Here is a 19,263-nt window from a genome sequence, read left to right on the forward strand (position 1 = left end):
GTCTCGGTGGGTAAGAGAAGTCTCGCGCGGCCCTGCGCTGCGCGTGCGCGAGCTTGTTGGCGTGTTCTCGCGAGAGGCGGGCGGCTGCGAGCGCGTTCTCTCTGAGTCCGTGCGCTGTCTCCGCCGCTGGCTGCGGAAGGAACTCCCGGGTCCTGCAAGCATGGCGTCCGTGGGGACCCTGGCCTTCGACGAGTATGGGCGGCCGTTCCTAATCATCAAGGACCAGGACCGCAAGTCTCGTCTCATGGGACTCGAGGCCCTGAAGGTAACGGCACCCAAACACACACACGCCGGAGCCGCGGCGTGCCGGGCCGGAAGGGAAGGAGGCCGGTGTGCGCCTGCGCGAGTCGGGCGCCGTTTTTTTTTTTCCGCCCCTGGCCCGCCCTGGAAACGTCGAGAAGGGTCGTGTGCCGGGAGCCCATGTGCAGCGGCCGTGCTGGAGGAGGAAAGATGGGATGGGCGTGGACCGGGCACGCTCGTGGAGGGGTCGTGGGAGGGGAAGGGATGCCCGTGATCGTGCGTGGTGTGAAGAGTGCCAGCGAGGGTCTGACTTGCAGGGGACCTCGCTGAAAATGAATGGAGCTGTCCACTGTGTGGCACTTAGGACGCTGGTGATTTTTTTTTTTTTTCCCCCTAGAGCGGGAATCGAGGTCTCTAGGGTTTCATTCGGTGGTGATGCGGATTGGATGTCTGGGGCAACCTGTCGACCCACGTGTGGTGTCTAAGCCCGACGACACCTCAACGGGCCGAGGTCCGCCGTCCTGTTGGAGTACAGCTTCAGTTTCATTGACCTCACTCATCTGTTTGCAAGCGGAATTCACTGTGTAGTCTCAGGGTGGCCTCGAACTCACGGCAATCCTCCAGCCACTGCAGACAAACCCCAGATGCATGGGCCGCTTTGTGCTTCTGGCTTTGAGTAGGTCCTGGGGAATAGAAATCAAGCCATCGAACTTTGCCAAGCAAGCCCTTCTCACTGCAGAGCCGTCTTTCCAACCCTCACCCGAGAAATTTGTACATGACCCCGGGTATATAGAATGGGTGTACAAATCAAACATTTACTGATGAGAAACCGTAATGAAATGTGTTTTTAATACATTGCTTTAGTAGGCATATGTTACTGTTTCGTAAAGACAACCAAATTTGCATACTAATGAGATGGATGTGTTTGGCTCCTCCCTCCCCCACCGCATCCACCATAGGGTCTCAGTCTAGTCCAGGCTGTCCTGGGACTCTCAGCAATCCTCCTACCTCAGCCTTCCCAAGTGCTGGGATTAAAAGCATGCCCAGCCCTGCTTGGTTTATTTTTTACATAAAGAATTCAAACCTGGGGCTGTAGAGATGGCTTAGCGGTTAAGCGCTTGCCTGTCAGGCCTAAGGATCCCGGTCCGAGGCTCGGTTCCCCAGGTCCCACGTTAGCCAGATGCACAAGGGGGCGCACGTGTCTGGAGTTCGTTTGCAGAGGCTGGAAGCCCTCACGTGCCCATTCTCTATCTGCCTGCCTGCCTCCCTCCCTCCCTCCCTCCTCCCCCCCCCCTCTCTCTCTCTCTCTCTCTCTCTCTCTCTCTCGGTCGCTCTTAAATAAATATATATATATATAGAGAGAGAGAGAGAGAATTCAGACCTGGACTGGAGAGATGGCACAGCAGTTAGGGCACTTGCTTGCAAAGCCTCACAGCTTGGTTCAGTTTCCCTAGTACCTATGTAAAGCTAGATGCACAAAGTGGTGCATGCACTTGGTATATTTTTTTTTACAGTGTCAAGAGGCCCTGACACACACATTCTCTTGTCTCCCTCTCTTTCTTTCTGTGCTTGAAAATATTTTTTTTTTCCTCTATGTACTTCTTTGAGAGAGGCATGAGTGTGCTGGGCCCTCCAGCCACTGCAAATGAAATGCAGACACGTGTGCCGCCTCGTGCATCTGGCTTCCGTGGGTACTAGGGAACCGAACCTGGGTCCTTAGGCTTCATAGGTAAACACACCTTAACCACTAAGCCATCTCCCCAGGCCTTATTTTGATTTTTTATAGTCTATACTGAGAACCCTGCTTTGCATAAATACATAGCAGAAAATGGCAGACGTGGGACTGGGGAGAGATGGCTCAGCAGTTAAAGTACTTGTCCACAAAACCTCACTAACTGGGTTCAATTCCCTAGTACCCACATAAAGCCAGATGCACGGTGGTACATGAATCTGGAGTTTGTTTTATTTATTTTATTTAGGGGGGGTGTTTCAAAGTAGGGTTTCACTCTAATCCAGGCTGACCTGGAATTCACTATGCAGTGTCAGGGTGGCCTCGAACTCACGGCGATCCTCCTACCTCTGTCTCCCGAGTGCTGGGATTAGAGGCCAGTTTAACAATTTTTATGACAGTCGAGTCGACAGCTCACATGCCAGTTTTCAGAGTCATTCAAGCCAAGGACGCACTAGTTTGATACTTAACACACTGACAAATGATGGTAGAAACTATTGGCACCTTGTTTTCCCTCGTTACACGATTATGCATCTGTAAAAGTGGGGGCTTTTCTGTAGGCTGTAAAGACTGGATTCTTAACATGCGACGGTCTCGGGTTGGAGCTGTTGCTCTGCAGTGTGTGTGGTGTGCCATCAGAAGCAAGGCTGCAGAGACGTCACACAGGCCAGGGCTTCCAGAAGCATGTGCTGTGCACTCATTCTGTGTTTGGTTTTCAGTTAGTTGTTGTCTTTGCCCAGTCACAAACCTCACATTCAGTTTTGTGACCCCATTGCTTTTGTTTTGTTTTGTTTTTCAAGGTACAGACTCACTCTAGCCCAGGCTGACCTGGAATGCACTATAGTCTCAGGGTGGCCTCGAACTCATGGCGATCCACCTACCTCTGCCTCCTGAGTGCTGGGATTAAAGGTGTGCACCACCACAGCTGGCTAATGGTATCATTTTAAATACAGAGTTTTGTGTAACTCTTGGCCACTTTTTGTTAAAACTGTTTTCCTAAGGAATTGAGTAAATGTATATTGAGTAATAATTTATAATATAAGAATGAAAGAACTAAAAGCCTCTTTAAAATCTAGTTGAAAAATTTTTTTTATTGTCTCTATTTTATTTATTTATTTTCAAGAAAGAGAAAGGCAGATAGAAGAGAGAATGGGCACACCAGGCCTTCCATCTGGTGCAAACAAACTCCATATGTATTTACCACCTTGAGCATCTGGCTTACGTGGGTCCTGGGGAACTGAACCTGGGTCCTTTGGCTTTGCTGACCAGTGCCTTAACCACTAAGCCATCTCTTCAGCCCCCTTTTTGGGGGGGTTTCATGGTAGGGTTTCACTGTAGCCCAGGCTGAACTGGGTTAAAGGTGTGCATCACCATGCTCAGCCTGTAATTTTTTAATAGCTAAGGATTTTATCTTTTAACACTTTACTTACTATTTTGGGGGGGTTGTTAAAATATTTTCCTAAAAGATTATTTTACTACCTTTTTAAAAAAACTTTTTTTTGTTTATTTATTTGAGAGCGACAGTCAGAGGGAGAAAGAGGGGGAGAGAGAGAGAGGGAGAGAATGGATGCACCACGGCTTCCAGTCACTGCAAACGAACTCCAGACAAGTGCACCCCCTTGTGCATCTGGCTAACGTGGGTCCTGGGGAATCGAGCCTCAAACCAGGGGTCCTTAGGCTTCACAGGCAAGCGCTTAACCACTAAGCCATCTCTCCAGCCCAACCTTTATTTTGTTTGTTTGTTTGTTTTTGGGTGTTTTTGAGGTAGGGTCTCACTCTAGCCCATGGGTGTTTTCATGGTAGGCTCTAACTCTTGCCCAGGCTGACCTGGAATTCACTGTGTAGTCTCAGGGTAGCCTTGAACTCGCAGCGATCCTCCTACCTCTGCCTCCCCAGTGCTGGGATTAAAGGCGTGTGCCACCATGCCCAGTGCAACTCTGGCATTTTTTAAAAAGGCAATGGGAGCTGGGCATGGTGGCACATGCCTTTAATTCCAGCACTTGGAGGGCAGAGGTAGGTGAATAGTCATGAGTTCGAGGCCTCCCTGAAACTACATAGTGAATTGCAGGTCAGCCTTGTGTTCTAAAACTGTGTTAAGTCCACTGCTGTAGTCAGAAAACACCTGACCAAGAGCAGCTTGTAGGAAGAAAGTTTATTTTGGCTTACAGACTCAAGTGGAAGGCCCATGATGGCAGGGGGAAACAATGGCATGAGCAGAGGGTGGACATCACCTCCTGGCCAATATCAGATGGACAATAGCAGTCTGGGCTAGAGACACGGCTTAGCAGTTAAGATGCTTGTCTGTGAACCCTAAGGACCCATGTTCACCTCTCCAGATCCCACTAAGCCATAACACCAAGGGGAGGCAAGTGCAAGGTCTCACATGGCCACTAACTAGGTGGCGCAAGCGTCTGGAGTTCTGTTGCAGTGGCTGAGGCCCTGGTATGCCAGTTTCTCCCTCCCTCTCTACAAAAGAATAAAAGATAAAGTTCGGCAATCTACCTTATATGCTTCACAAAAATCGCAATTATTAAATTTTTAGCCACTTTTCAGAACTTGGTTCTTCTGGGAGAATTCTTTTTAAAAACGTTGACAGGGCTAGAGAGAGGTTAAAGTGCTCGGTTGCAAAACCTGGTATAGGTTCCATTCCCCGGCACGCACATAAAGCAGACGCACAAAGTGGCGCGCACATCTGCTGTTCACATGCGGTGTGGGGCAGGTTTAAGGTGACCGCAGTGACCCCTGTGTGAGTTGCAGAGGCGCCCTTCTACCGTGCACCTGGGTGTGAGTCAGAGGTGCTGCGAGCTTGCTGTCGGAGTCTGGGGCCCTTGGTTGGTCTTGTGTCTTGTGTTCTCAGCAGTTAGGCTGGCTGACAGAACCTGCCCCCAAGTGCCGGGGCAAATGAAATGGCACCGCATTGGCTTCTGTTAGTTTTACCTGAAAATAGCCTATAAAGCTTACAGTTCATGTCCCCACATTTAAGTTCAGACCTGTCTATGGCCTCTTAAAGGTAGGCGTTTCTGGAGTACAGAAAGTAGAACATCAGTTGCATGTTGTAATCAGCTGTGTCTCTCTAGGTACTGCAACTGACTGTGGATTACCTGTAACTGAGTGTGCTTTTTCTGTCTCGTTTAGTCTCACATAATGGCTGCAAAAGCGGTAGCAAATACGATGAGAACATCACTTGGACCAAATGGTAAGAGCCTAACCATGCTTTTGGGGTTTTTACAAAGAATTTTTATTTGCAAGGAGGAGGGGGGAGAGAAAGAGAATGGGTGCACCAGGGCCTCCTGCCACTGCAAGTGAATTCCAGGCACACGTGCCACTTTGTGCATCGGGCTTTGCACTCATGCTGGAGAATCACACCCGGGCCCTGAGAATTTGCAAGTGAGTATCTTAACTGCTGAGCCAGCGCCAGGTTTTACTCATTTGAGCTCACCAGAACAAACTCCAGGTGCATGCACCATTTTGTGTGTGTGCCTTTACATGGGTATGGGGACGTGAACCCAGGCCATCCGACTTTGCAAGCAAGCACCTCTAACACCTCAGCCATCTCCAGCCCGCTTTTTAAATATTTATTTGTTTGTTTGTTGAGAGAGGCAGATATATAGAGAATGGGCACACCAGGGCCTCCAGCAACTACAAATGAACTCCAGACGCATGTGCCACCTTGTGCATCTGGCTTACATGTGTTCTGGAGAATTGAACCTGGATCCTTAGGCTTTGCAGGCAAGCACCTTAACTGCTAAGCCATCTCTCCAGCCCCCACTTATTTATTTATTTATTTTTTGACATTTCAAATCATAGCATGGTCAGTACAACCTTTTCAGAAAAGTGGTAGACTGTCCTGCTACCCTGATACAATTACAATTACAGGTGAGGGTTTTTCTCTTTAACATTTTTCCCAATTGTGACTCATTTCTTCAGTTTAATACTATATTTGAGGGTGCACATTTCTCTGGCTCGAGCCATTTAGCTTGTGTGCAGTGTGTTTTAGGTTAGCCAGTGTAAGAATGGCTTCCTACAGAAACTGTGTATGTTGAACTATCGATTCTGATGAATTGCCTGAGCAAGCACTGGGTCCTGACATCTCAAACTTTTTAATACCCTCACTCTTTTTTGTTTTTTTTTCCTAATGGCCTTCTAAACGCAAACGTTGTCCTCTTACAGGGCTGGATAAGATGATGGTAGACAAGGATGGCGATGTGACGGTAACTAATGACGGCGCCACCATTCTAAGCATGATGGATGTGGACCATCAGATTGCCAAGCTGATGGTTGAACTGTCTAAATCCCAGGATGACGAGATTGGGGACGGCACCACTGGAGTGGTCGGTAAGAAGACGTTCTTTCCAACTTAAGAGCTGTTGCTTAAAAGCATCACTCGGGCCGGTACACTTGAACAGATCCAAGCTGAAGTTCACGCCACAAAGCAAGTGGTCCAGGCTCTTGAACTGACTGGAGGGTCAGCTAGGCGGTGAGATCCGACAGCCAGCTGTAATGTAAGGACCTGAAACTGACTCATGCTAGCCCCGAACTCACAGTGACCCTCCTGCCTCTTGCCTCCCAAGTGTTGGGATTAAAGGCATGTACCACCACGCCGAGCTTGTAACGTGATTTTTAAAATACTTTTTATTTATTTACTTGGGAGAAAGAGAACGAATGGACGCACCAGGGCCTGTAGCCACTGCAGACAAACTTGAGACACCTGCACCACCATGTACATCTGGCTTATATGGGTACTAGGGAATTGAACCTGGGTCCTTAGGCTTTGCAGGCAAGTGCCTTAACCACTAAGTCATCTCTCTAGACCCTTGATGGAATTTTTTTAAACTTTATTTTTATGTATGAATTTGAGAAAGAATGCGTCCACCAGGGCCTCCAGCCACTGCAAAACAAACTCCAGACGAGACGTTTGTGCCCCCTTGTACATCTGGCTTATGTGGGTCCAGATGAATGGAAAAGAGATCCTTCGGCTTTGCAAGCAAATGCCTTAACCACTAAGCCATCCCTCCAGCCCCTGAATGTAATTTTAAACAGCATCTGAGGTTTGTTTTGTTCAGTTTTGGTTTTGGGGGGGGGCAGGTATGCACATGCCTGTTGAGGTCAGAAAGCCACCCCAGAGTGTCGGTGCCGACCTCGTTCTGAGACAAGATCTTTTTGCTGCTGTAAATCCTAGGCGAGCCCGCCGACGTGGGGTTCTGGTGCCTCTGCCTCTGCCTCCCGTTTTCATGGGCACTTTCAGACTCGAGAAGTGTGCACTAACCTCTAGCTTTAGGTGAGCTGTAGGAACCTGACTCCACTTCTTAAGCATGTGTAATAAGCACACTGAACCGCTGAACCATCTCTCTAGCCCCAAGTTGGTTTTAAAGTACAGGGATCCCGGAACATGACATGATTTAATTGTGGATCATGTATTACGTGGCAGGGTGTGTGTCATTGTTCAGCAGAACAAAACTCATGTGTGAGGCGTCAGCGGGGGAAAGAAAGGTTGCTGAGGGGGAAATAAGATTTGTCGGTCCTCTTACCACCAGGGTTATAGTACTTGGAACAAGTGACATAATAGTTGGTCTTCCCTTGTTTAAAAAAAAAAAAAATGTTCTTATTGGGCGTGGTGGTGCACGTCTTTAATCCCAGCACTGGGGAGGCAGAGGTAAGAGGATTGCTGTGAATTGGAGGCCACCCTGCGACTACATAGTGAATTTCAGGTCAGCCTGGGCCAGAGCAAAACCCTGCCTCCAAAAAAGTTCAAAAAAAAATCGCTGCATTATAGCCTGCACGTTCTAAATATTTTGTATCACGTTTATCCAGAAGGGAGACCGGGTGTACAGCAGGGGGCGCTCTCGGAACCCGCTCCGCTGGCATTGCTGTGGCATGTGAAGAGCTCGGGCTGCCTCTGAGCTCTTGTGTGCTCTGTGCTTGCAGTGCTGGCGGGGGCCTTGCTGGAAGAGGCTGAGCAGCTGCTGGACCGAGGCATCCACCCCATCCGGATCGCTGACGGCTATGAGCAGGCCGCCCGCATTGCGATTGAGCACCTCGACAAGATCAGCGACAGTGTCCTTGTGGACATAAAGAACACCGAACCCCTCATTCAGACGGCGAAAACCACACTCGGCTCCAAAGTGTATGTGTCACAGCAGAGGTGCTCACAGGTCGCGGTGCGCCAAGCGCCGTCGGGTCTTTGAGGGCAGCAGTGTGATCGCTGGTGGTGCTTTGTCGTTACTGCGCCTCAGATCACCTGAACAGTGTTGGTAAAGAGCATGGTCCTTTCAGGCAGCGTGTGGTCCGGAGCAGAAGGCTCCTTGGGGACTCTGTTCATTTTCCTTTCCATCGTCTCTCTGCTGAGAAGGTCGCTGAGGAAGAGGTGGTAGTTTTTATCCAGCAAGGAGATTTGCTGATCACATTACTTTTTACGTCAAATTTACATCTAAGTTCCATGTGTGAAAAAAAGTGACACACGTCTTTCTTGTTGCTAGTCTGTCATTTCCTCCTCGTTACCCTGTTCTAATTGACAACGGAATGGACAGGGTGTTTGTGTGGGGAGGGTGATTTTAGCAGGAGTGGTGCCAGCGCAGGGTGACAAGTGTGGGAAAGCACTCGGAGTCTGTGCCACAGAGGACGCCCCCAGCCGCCTTCCTGCACGGAGACAGCGCCCTGGGCTCTGCTTGCTGCCCTCGCCCGGGGCTTGCTCAGCTGAGGCCCGCTTCCTCACACGAGCACATCCTCATTACCTCAGATACGTCTATTAATGCGCCGGTCGACCTGGTATGGTGGCACGTGCCTTTAGTCCCAGCACTTGGGAAGCAGTGGGAGGAGGCTCACCGTGAGTTCTGAGTTCAAGGCCAGCCTGAGACTAGTGATTTCCAGGCCACTGTGGGCTAAAGCCAGACCCTTCCTCAAAAAGAAAGAAAATACGCACACCGTCTGGTAGCGCCCAGACAGCTCCACCACAACGGTGACCTGGGACACGGACTGCACCTCTAGTTTTGTGGATCTCTTTCCTGAGTGTCAGACATTCTTTCAAGTGCCACATTTCCCTTATGTTTTTTCAAACTAAATTTTGGGGGCAGTTTTTAATATATTTCATAGATTCATTACTTTTTTGAGTATTATATCTCATCCATTCTTTTTTTTAATTATTTATTTATTTACTTATTTGAGAGCAACAGACACAGACAGAAAGACAGATAGAGGGAGAGGGAGAGAATGGGCGCGCCAGGGCTTCCAGCCTCTGCAAACGAACTCCAGACGCGTGCGCCCCCTTGTGCATCTGGCTAACGTGGGACCTGGGGAACCGAGCCTCGAACCGGGGTCCTTAGGCTTCACAGGCAAGCGCTTAACCGCTAAGCCATCTCTCCAGCCCTCATCCATTCTTCTTTAAACTTGTGCTGTCAGAGTGGTCTTGAACTCATGGTGATCCTCCTACCTCTGCCTCCCAAGTGCTGAGATTAAAGGTGTGCACCACCACGCCCAGCTTCAATAGTATTTTAAAACGTAGTGGGCTGGAGAAATGGCTTACTGTTTAAGGTGCTTGCCTACAAGCTAAAGGACCCAGGTTCAATTCCCCAGGACCTAAGTAAGCCAGATGCATAAGGGGGCACAGGCATCTGGAGTTAGTTTACAGCAGCTGGGGGCCCTCATGCGCCCATTCTCCCTCCCTCCTTCCCTTCCCCCCCCAAAGAAAAAACAAAAAAAAGGTAGTACAGTCTTCAGAAAAATCTTAGTTCTTGCCATAGTGAAAAAGCATTCATAATGAAAGGGAATAAATTTTAGCTTGTGAAAATAGAGATGCAGTTTTCTTTCTGAGTTTATGGTCCCTTTTGTGCTCCAGGGGTCCTTGGTTGAGAATTCCTGCCTTAAACTTCTTAAAATATTTTCATTTATTTAGAGAAAGACAGCATGGGCTTCCTGCCAGTACAAATGAATTGTACATGTGTGCACCTCTTTGTGCATCTGGATTTACATGGATACTGAGGAATTGAACCCAGGCCAGCAAGCTTTGCAAGAAGTGCCTTTAACTGCCGAGTCAGCCCCCTGCCTCAGGCATTTTGTTTTCTTAAGAATCGGCAATTCCAGGGCTGGAGAGATGGCTTAGCAGTTAAGGCGTTTGCCTGCAAAGCCAAAGGACCCAGGTTCGATTCTCCAGGATCCATGTCAGCCAGAGGCACAAGGGAGTGCACACATCTGGAGTTCATTTGCAGTGACTGGAGCTCTGGTGTGCCCATTCTCTATATGTCTCTTTCCCATTTTCTTTCTCTCTCCCAGGGTCCTTGGGCCTCACAGGCATATGCCTTAACCACTAAGCCATCTCTCCAGCCCTGCCTCAAGCTTTTTAAAGCACTTGTTATGGCATTCCTTGCTTAAGCTGTGGATGCACCAGTTTTGTGAGCTGTTGTCTGGACGTTCCGTGTGTGGTGGGTTCTCTCTGGACCGCAACAGTGTGCCTGGAATGTGAAATACTTGTTTTCCTCACCAGGGTCAACAGCTGTCACCGGCAGATGGCTGAGATTGCTGTGAATGCCATCCTCACAGTGGCCGACATGGAGCGGAGAGATGTTGACTTTGAGCTCATCAAAGTGGAAGGCAAAGTGGGTGGACGGCTGGAGGACACGAAACTTATCAAAGGTGTAATTGTCGATAAGGACTTCAGTCACCCTCAGATGCCAAAAGTAAGTCGGTGACCTTTCGGGTTTCACACTGTTTAATTCTCAAGCCCACTGATTAAAACACCATGGCTTAGCCGGGCTTGGTGGCACACACCTTTAATCCCAGCTCTTGGGAGGCAGAGAGGTAGGAGGATCAAGTCCCCCCTGAGACTCCATAGTGAACTCCAGGTCAGCCTGGGCTAGAGTGAGACCCGACCTCGGGAGGAACAAAAAGAAAAAAACACACTCAACATTTCTTATCCCCACAGAAAGTGGATAATGCTAAGATTGCAATTCTCACGTGTCCCTTTGAGCCGCCTAAGCCAAAGACCAAGCACAAGCTGGACGTGGCCTCCGTCGAGGACTACCGAGCCCTGCAGAAGTACGAGAAGGAGAAGTTTGAAGAGATGATCCAGCAGGTGAGCCGCCGTCTTGACTCGCGAGAGAGGAGCCGGGAGAGAAAGGAGGACCCCAGGTGCATGCGCCCCCTTGAGCATGTGGCTTATGTGGGGGTTGGAGATCTATTTGAACCTGGTCCTTTGACTTCACAGGCAAGCACCTTAACCGCTAAGTCATGTCTCCCACCCCAACAAGTGAGTCTTGATGTCACCCTTGGTGAGGTGTAAACTGCCTAGAATGCTGGTCTGCACATGGGCTTGGTGACACGTGTCACCAACCATGTCACTAGCCGCAGTTATCACCTTGGCGCTTTGTTGTAGCGAAGCAACTACGGCACTTTGTAGCTGGTCTGCTGTGTTTATGCGTTGGTGTTGGCTGTTTTCATTACTCACGTGAGAGAAAACAGTGGACATGCCCAGGCCTCTTGGCCGTCATAAATGGACGCCACACCCGTGCTCCACTTGGTGCACCTGGCTTTATGTGGGTACTGGGGAACTGAACGCGGGCCAGCAGGCTTTGTGAGTAAGCACCTGTGAGTGCTGAGCCGTCACTCCAGGCACGTGCCTGCTTGGCATGTGCAGATGTGTGCGTGTGGCACCCTGTGAGCACGGGGCTCTAGAGGACACCTGGCGTCTTAGGAGCCTTGGTGGTTGAAGATCTCAGGTCCCCAGAGGACCAGAATTACAGTGTGTGCAGCTGCGCCCACTTGTGTGGGTTCCAGGAGTTAAACACAGGAGTCAACTCATGCTTGAGCAAAAATGGTCTTTACCCCGGGTTCACTTTTGTGCTTTTGTTGTTGTTGATGTTTGGGAGCAGAGAGAGATACAATGGGCATGCCGGGGCCTCTGGCTGTGTAAACAAACTCCAGATACGTGTGCTGCTTGTACATCTGTATTTACATGGGCACTGGGGAGTTGAATTTGGGCGTGCAGTCTCTTCAGCCTGGTGGTGTTCAGTTGTTTAAGTCATAAAAACACAAAAAAACAAGTGGCATAGAAAAGCATGGAGGGAAAAGGAGTCTCATGTTAACTGTGCTTTGCATTGCGTTTGCTGTCTGGGAGCTTCTCAGTGTAGTGACGTGACCAGCATCACGCAGGTGGGGTTGGATGCAGGCCTTTTGCTCTCCTGGCTGTTGGTGCTGCAAGGGCATGTGCTGTCCACCGTGGCACTTTCACTCCTGCAGACCTGTGCTTGCGGGTTTAAGACACGGGAACTCAAGGCTAGATGAACAACCACGGTGATTGGAACACTGTTACTGCAGCAAGCAGGCTGTAGGCTGTTGGGAAGTCTGCTCTCAAGGCACTCCTTGAGTTGATTCTCTCACGGTTACCTCATCCTGCCTGCTTCATAGAAGGCATCGTGGCTCACACTGGGGCGCAACACCGCACTGAGCTGAACCAAGCTCTCGGCTTTAAAGCACAGGGTATAAGAAAGGTGCTGGGGCTGTGGGAAAAGTGGCCAGAGCAGGTCTCTAGCGAGACAGCAGTGCCTCTGGGTGCAGCCTCGTGGCCGTGTGGTCTCACTCCGCTCGTTTGTAGGGTGCTAAGAACGGGAGACAGGAGTGGTGGTGAGACTGGGGACTAAAGCTGTTGGAGAGAGAGTGGCCCAGAGGAACGCCGCAAGTGACAGTCAAGAAGGGCTTGTGGTCCAATGTGAATGCTTGGGAAGCAAAATAGCCACGGCTCCTGAAGGGTTGCAGGGGCAGGCGTGTCTGCTGTAGGAGATGGCCCGTCTGTGTGCGGCCAGACGGGGCCTTCCGCCTTCCACCTGCTGTGGGTCGCCTGGCTTCCGGGGACTCGTGACGCACGCAGGTGGCAGTCCAAGAAGGAGTAGTTGGTGAGGGGCCCTGGGTGAGTAGGGTTCGCAGTGGTCGGCCCGGTCCAGCAGTCCGCTACAAGACGCTGTCTCCCAGCTTCACCTGGTGAGCCCCACTTGCAGCTTTGGGGACTTCTCTAACCCCAGGCCCCATGGTCTGCATTCCGCCCACAGAGAAGGTCCAGGGGCTAAGGGCCACGTGGTCAGCTCTGTCACAGCAACTGATACTGGACAAGAGCAGATCAGCGGAGGCTTTGCTTTGGCTCACAGTTTCATGGAGGCAGGAGCACGGAGCAGCTGGTGACACTGTCCAGCACAGTCAGGACAGCGTGTGATGGGTGCTGTGCTCCATGTGCGCTCTCCTTCGTATGTTATGTGACCAAGAGGCCCAGCCATGGCGCCGGTCTCCACTCTTAGGCCTTGGAGTAGCGTCCGCGCTGAAGTGCACAGGCAGAGTGCGGAAGCATGCCCGGTGTGTGGATTCGCGTGCACGGAACCTGCTTGCCGGCGCTTCCGACAGCACTTGGGAGGGTTTGCTGTGAGCTCGGGTGACACATACTGTATCTTGTTCACTAGTTACAGAGCTCAGCACAAATTACTGTCAGATGCTTTTAGAGCATAGTTCGGGATGGGGGGGACACTAGAGAGGTGGCATAGTGGTTAAGGCATTTGCCTATGAAGCCTAAGGACCCCGGGATCAGTGCCCACCAGCACTGTCATGAACATAAACTTGTGCACAAAGTGGTGCAACTACCTGGAGTTCACTTGCAGTGGCTGGACGCCCTGGTCACCCTCTCTTTCCCCCTCTCTCGCTCTCATGCACAAACAAACTAAAGTGAATTTTTTTAAAAAGCATCGTTCGGAGCCGGGCGTGGTGGCGCACACCTTTAATCCCAGTACTTGGGAAGCAGAGGTAGGAGGATCACCATGAGTCCGAGGCCACCCTGAGACTCCAAAGTTAATTCCAGGTCAGCCTGGACCAGAGTGAGACCCTACCTCAAAAAAAACAGAGAGAAAGAAGAAAGCAGGGAGGGGAGGAAGGAAGGAAGGAGCATAGTTTGGAAAGTGTCTTTCTCTTTTCTGTGCTTTGCTGCTGTCACGAATTTTAACTCAGTCACACACCCAACGGGACAGCGCCCCTTGTTCTCAGACTGTGATAAAAATGAATACTTCCCATTGAAATTGCTGCGTTTCTTCTCCCAGATTAAAGACACTGGCGCTAACCTGGCCATCTGCCAGTGGGGCTTTGATGACGAAGCAAATCACTTACTTCTTCAGAACAACCTGCCTGCAGTCCGCTGGGTCGGAGGTCCTGAGATTGAGGTGAGGACCCGACAGCCCTCGCTGGGTGGGGCTGCGCTGGCAGAGAAGCTGGCACACCACCCAAGGCTCTGCGGGGCACATGGCGGTGAGCGAGAAAGAGGGGAGGAAGGTGCTGTGTATTTCCGCTGTTCCTCAAAGTGCTCAGTAGCTGCCCCTAGTCCGTTCCACGCCACCCCCCTGTAGCAGCTGGGTTCACAGCAGGGTGAGGTGAGGTGCAAGGCTGACTAGTCAGGCTCAGTGAGAGCCGGGCAGCCCCAGGCATTCTTGTCGACTGTGGTAGGAACGAGCTGGTTCTGGATTCGATGTAGTTCACCTCCTCTTGTCTTTCTCCATCCTTCCCCGACCCATCCCAATTAGCTGATTGCCATTGCAACCGGAGGTCGCATCGTGCCTCGGTTCTCAGAGCTCACAGCTGAGAAGCTGGGCTTTGCCGGCGTTGTACAGGAGATCTCCTTCGGCACAACGAAAGACAAGATGCTGGTCATCGAGCAGTGCAAGAACTCCAGAGCTGTGACCATCTTCATCAGAGGAGGGAACAAGATGGTAAGCAGGAACTCAGCCTCTTGTTCTGCTTTTTCTCAGATTTTGATACATAAGTTTGGGTTTTTTTCTCAAAGAGAGAGAGAGATGTATGATCATGTAAAATTAGTGAACAGCCAGTCACCATGACACTTGTAACCCCAGTGCTCAAGATAGGTGGAGACAAAAGGATTCAAGTTAAAAAAAATTTTTTTCTACTATAGTCAAGACAAACTTGTAAGTAATCGTTACTAGTCTCTATATTCAAAAATGACCTTGAGAGCCTGTCGTGGTGATACACACTTTAATCCCAGTACTCAGGAGGCAGCGGTAGGAGGATTGCTGTGAGTTCAAGGCTACCCTGAGAGACTATACAGTGACTTCCAGGTCAGCCTGAGCTACAGTGAAAGCCTACCTCAAAAAAGAAAAAATGACGTTGGGGCTGCAGAGATGGCTTAGAGTTAAGGTGCTTTCCTGCAAAGCCAAAGGACCCAGGGTCGATTCCCCAGGACCCACATAAGCCAGAGGCACAAGGTGGTGCATCTGCTGGAGTTCATTTGCAGTGGCTGGAGGCCCTGGTGCGCCTGTTCTGTCTACATCTTTCTTTCCCTCGAATAAGTGAGTGACTGTTCAGAAATGACCTCGTAGGGGGAGGGAGATAGTTCAGTGTGTAGAGTGCTGGCCTCTCGAGCGTACACACAAACACACACACACACACACACTCACCAAAAAAAGCCAAGTGTGGCGCCGTGTGCTTGCAATTGTAAGAACCACGTTGGTTTCAGGAGCAGAGGATCCCTGGAGCTTGCCAAGTAGCCAGACTAGTGAGGGATGCTCCTGAGGATTGGCATGTGTCTGCCATGAACCACTGGCTGGCTGCCTCTGCCTCTTAAGTTTTACCAACTGCATCATGGGGAGGAAGGAACCCAGTCAGGTATGGTGGTTCGGGCCTGTAATACAGCACTTCAAAGACGGATGCAGAGCAACGTTGAGCCTGTCTCCAAAGGAGGAGGTTTGGCCGAGCATAGAGGAGTGTGCCTTTACTTTAATCTCAGCCCGGGGCTACAGAGAGAATTCCTAGGCAGCCTGGGTTAGAGTGGCTCCGTCCAAAAACAACAGGAGCAGGGAGGAAGGTCTGAGTGTTGTGGCACGCCCTCTGTGAGGACTGAGCCAGGGGCCAGGCACTTCTTGCTAGTCACCTTGAACTCATTTGTCATTTGTCTCACTGCTGCTCCAGATCATCGAGGAAGCCAAGCGATCCCTTCACGACGCTTTGTGTGTCATCCGGAACCTCATCCGTGATAACCGCGTGGTGTACGGGGGCGGAGCGGCTGAGATATCCTGCGCCTTGGCAGTTAGCCAAGAAGCAGATAAGGTAACGGAGACAGAATGGTCACGGCAGCTCAGTAAGCTCACGAGTTTGTCAATGGTGGTGTGTAGCTTTGTTACCAATCGGTTTTGGGTGTGATTGGTAGGTTTGGTTTTGCCAAGTACATCCACTAACCCCTGTGCCTTTGCAGTGCCCGACCTTAGAGCAGTATGCCATGAGGGCTTTTGCCGATGCGCTGGAGGTCATCCCCATGGCCCTGGCTGAGAACAGTGGCATGAATCCCATCCAGACCATGACTGAAGTCCGAGCCAAACAAGTGAAGGAGGTGAACGCCGCCCTCGGCATTGACTGTCTGCACAAGGGGACGAACGGTGAGTGGAGGGCTGCCGTGCCTGAAGTGCCGGAGCACGTCTTGGACTCAAGGCCTGGATTAAAAGTTTTGAGTTGATGGCCTTCGCACGTAAAACAATAAACTACTAAACATTATTTTCAAAAATGACATGTTTTGAGCCAAACATAGTGGCGCATAACTTTAATTCCATCACTCGGGAAGCAGCGGTAGGAGGATTGCCATGGAGTTCAAGGCCATCCTGAGATTGCATAGTGAATTCCTGGCCAAAAAAAATACATATGTGTTTTCAAAAAACAGTTCTGAGGCTTTTTTTTTTTTAATTCATTTATTTGCAAGCACAGAGAGGGGAGGGAGGGAGACTGAAAGGGTACACCAGGGCCTCTAGACACTATAAACGAACTCTAGAGGCAGGTAACCCCTTTTGCATCTGGCTAACGTGGGTCCTGGGGAATCGAACCTGGGTCCTTTGACTTTGCAAGCCAATACCTTAACCACTAAGCCATCCCTCCAGCCCGGCTGTGGGGTTTTGCTGAACAGAACCACTGCTCTCTGCATCACTCTGCTGCTCGGTGGGTGATAGTAGAGGCAGGTAACCCCTTGTGCATCTGGCTAACGTGGGTCCTGGGGAATCGAACCTGGGTCCTTTGACTTCGCAAGCCAATACCTTAACCACTAAGCCATCCCTCCAGCCCGGCTGTGGGGTTTTGCTGAACAGAACCACTGCTCTCTGCATCACTCTGCTGCTCGGTGGGTGATAGAGGGTCAGCTTGTTCATGCGTCAGTCATGGAGTCAGCAGGAACTCCCCTAACTGGTTGCAGGAATTAACAATTACTTACTTCTAAGCAGAGAGGAAGAGAGAACGGGCACGCCAGGGCCTCTTGCCCCTGCAAACAAATGCCAGTCTGGCTTCACATGGGGTCAGGTTGTCAGATGTCAGAAGCAAGGACCTTTACCCTGAGCCATGTCTCCATCCCTAAGATTGTTTGTTGTTGTTGTTTGGATCTTCAAGGTAGGGTCTCACTATAGTCTCAGGGTGGCCTCGAACTCACGGAGATCCTTCTACCTCTGCTTCCCGAGTGCTGGGATTAAAGGCGTGCACCACCACACCCGGCTCCTAAAATTATTTTTAATAATAGCAACCCCAATATGCCAAAGCCTCTGGTTCAGTCCCCAGTACCACCGACCCTTCCTCAATCCCCCCCACCCCCAAAAAAAACCCTCACTAAAGCATTTAAATTTTTTGGTGGTTTTATTTTTCCAAGGTAGTTTCTCACTGTAGCCGATGTAGAACTCTTTGTAGTCCCAGGCTGGGGTCAAACTTATACCAACCCTACCTCTGCCTCCCAAGTGCTCGACGAAAGGTGTGTGCCAACACGCCCCGCCATTGAGTGTGTTTGACTCAAATATTTCATATTCCAGGTACCTTCAGATTTGTTCAGTTGGGGTGTACCTTGTAATATGCGGTGTCACTGACAGCTTGCCTTGTTATTGACAAGCCCTTTCCCTTGCATGTTACCATGCTCAATTTCAAGAAAGTCTGGGAAAAAATGAAACGAAATGTGACTGAGATGCGTGGCCCCTGCCCTCCATGGTTTGGGTTTGCTTTATCCTGGCCTGGAGACCTGCTGCTCCCTGCTGCCGCGCGCCTTCTGCTCGGCTCGGCTCTGCGATAGGTAGGCCTCGCTCTAGTCTAGGCTGGCCTCAAACCATGGCAGCGCTAGAAGTGGCCTGTACCTACGTCCATGCCCGACTTCCTGCTACGTTTCTTCAACGCTGTTGTGATTACGTAAGTTGAAACCTGTTAATACCAGTTACTCTGCTGTTTTGCCAACAATTGATTTCCTGTATGTTTCAGATATGAAGAAACAACATGTCATAGAAACCTTGATTGGCAAAAAGCAGCAGATTTCTCTTGCAACACAAATGGTTAGAATGATTTTGAAGATTGATGACATCCGTAAGCCTGGAGAGTCTGAAGAGTAAAGAAAACTAGTGTAAAGTGTCCTGAGACCCACCATTGTGACTAAATAAAGGGTGTATTTGTGATGCATTTACGGTTATTTGTTATTACGTCCTTTTTCAGGTACTGGAGACGCTATAATAAAAAGAGCTGTAGCCACGGCTTCACTTCTTCAGGGCTCTGTGGTTGTCACCCTGCTCTCTCACCAGCTTTTGTATTCATTAGAGACCCCTTCAAACTGGTATCATCAGGTTTCAGAAGCATTCGTTGTAACGTTACATTAATTCAGGGGATTTAAGTAAGCAGATTTTTTTCAACATAGATTGTATTTTTGCAGCCTAAACATCGTGTCTTTAGCCTACAGCTGACAGATGTGTGGGCTAAAAGGAGAGCGACATTAGCTGAGCTTTGGGGGACAATCAAGGGCCCCTTGCTTAGGCTTCTGGGGTTGCTCGCTCCGGCGCTGGTGGATCAAGTGCTGAAGACGGTCCTCACGTCCTGTCTTGACCAGCCGGTCAGAACCGGCGTGGGCAGAGCTGCGCCGCCAGCAAGTACTGAGAGAGCAGGGTAGACCCGGTGGCTGCTCGCAAGAGGGGTGAACTGAGCGTGCTGAGGGGGAAATCCAGAACCGCAGGGAAGAAAGGCCTTGCGGCCGCCACGCACACAGCTAAGGTGCTGGTCGCCTCATTCACTTCCCGAAAAACGGCCAGCTGACTGCTGCGGGGCAGGCCTTGCTCTGCACGCTGTCTGCACTCGATTTTTCCACTGTCACTTCTTCCCCAGTGAGCCCCAATAATTTGCCAGCATCCCACCCCACTGGGCGTGGCGGCGCACACCTTTAATGCCAGCACAGGAGGCAGAAGGAGGAGGGTCACCCTGAGGCTCCATAGTGAATTGCAGGTCAGCCTGGGCCAGAACAACACTGTACCTCGAAAAAAAAAAGAACGAGG

The 19,263-nt window shown here is 50.4% G+C and overlaps 1 protein-coding gene across 2 annotated transcripts; it reads left to right on the plus strand.

Annotated features, from left to right (window-relative positions):
* The first annotated feature begins 78 nt into the window (after positions 1 to 78).
* Cct5 (chaperonin containing TCP1 subunit 5) lies at positions 79 to 18,403 on the plus strand. Of its 2 annotated transcripts, none has more exons than XM_004670637.2 (11): positions 79 to 265; positions 5,105 to 5,165; positions 6,140 to 6,304; positions 7,895 to 8,093; positions 10,446 to 10,638; positions 10,884 to 11,033; positions 14,032 to 14,151; positions 14,509 to 14,694; positions 15,908 to 16,045; positions 16,191 to 16,371; positions 18,209 to 18,403. In XM_004670637.2, the coding sequence occupies exons 1-11, from the start codon at positions 161 to 163 to the stop codon at positions 18,334 to 18,336; spliced, it is 1,626 nt and encodes a 541-aa protein (XP_004670694.1). In that variant the 5' UTR covers positions 79 to 160; the 3' UTR covers positions 18,337 to 18,403. The 2 variants fall into 2 exon arrangements, with proteins under 2 accessions (XP_004670694.1, XP_044995310.1); XM_045139375.1 differs by lacking the exon at positions 79 to 265 and adding an exon at positions 534 to 611.
* The last annotated feature ends 860 nt before the right edge of the window (positions 18,404 to 19,263 follow it).

The sequence above is a fragment of the Jaculus jaculus genome, chromosome 21 (genome assembly GCF_020740685.1).
Source record: "Jaculus jaculus isolate mJacJac1 chromosome 21, mJacJac1.mat.Y.cur, whole genome shotgun sequence".
In the NCBI taxonomy this organism is placed as follows: Eukaryota; Metazoa; Chordata; class Mammalia; order Rodentia; family Dipodidae; genus Jaculus; species Jaculus jaculus.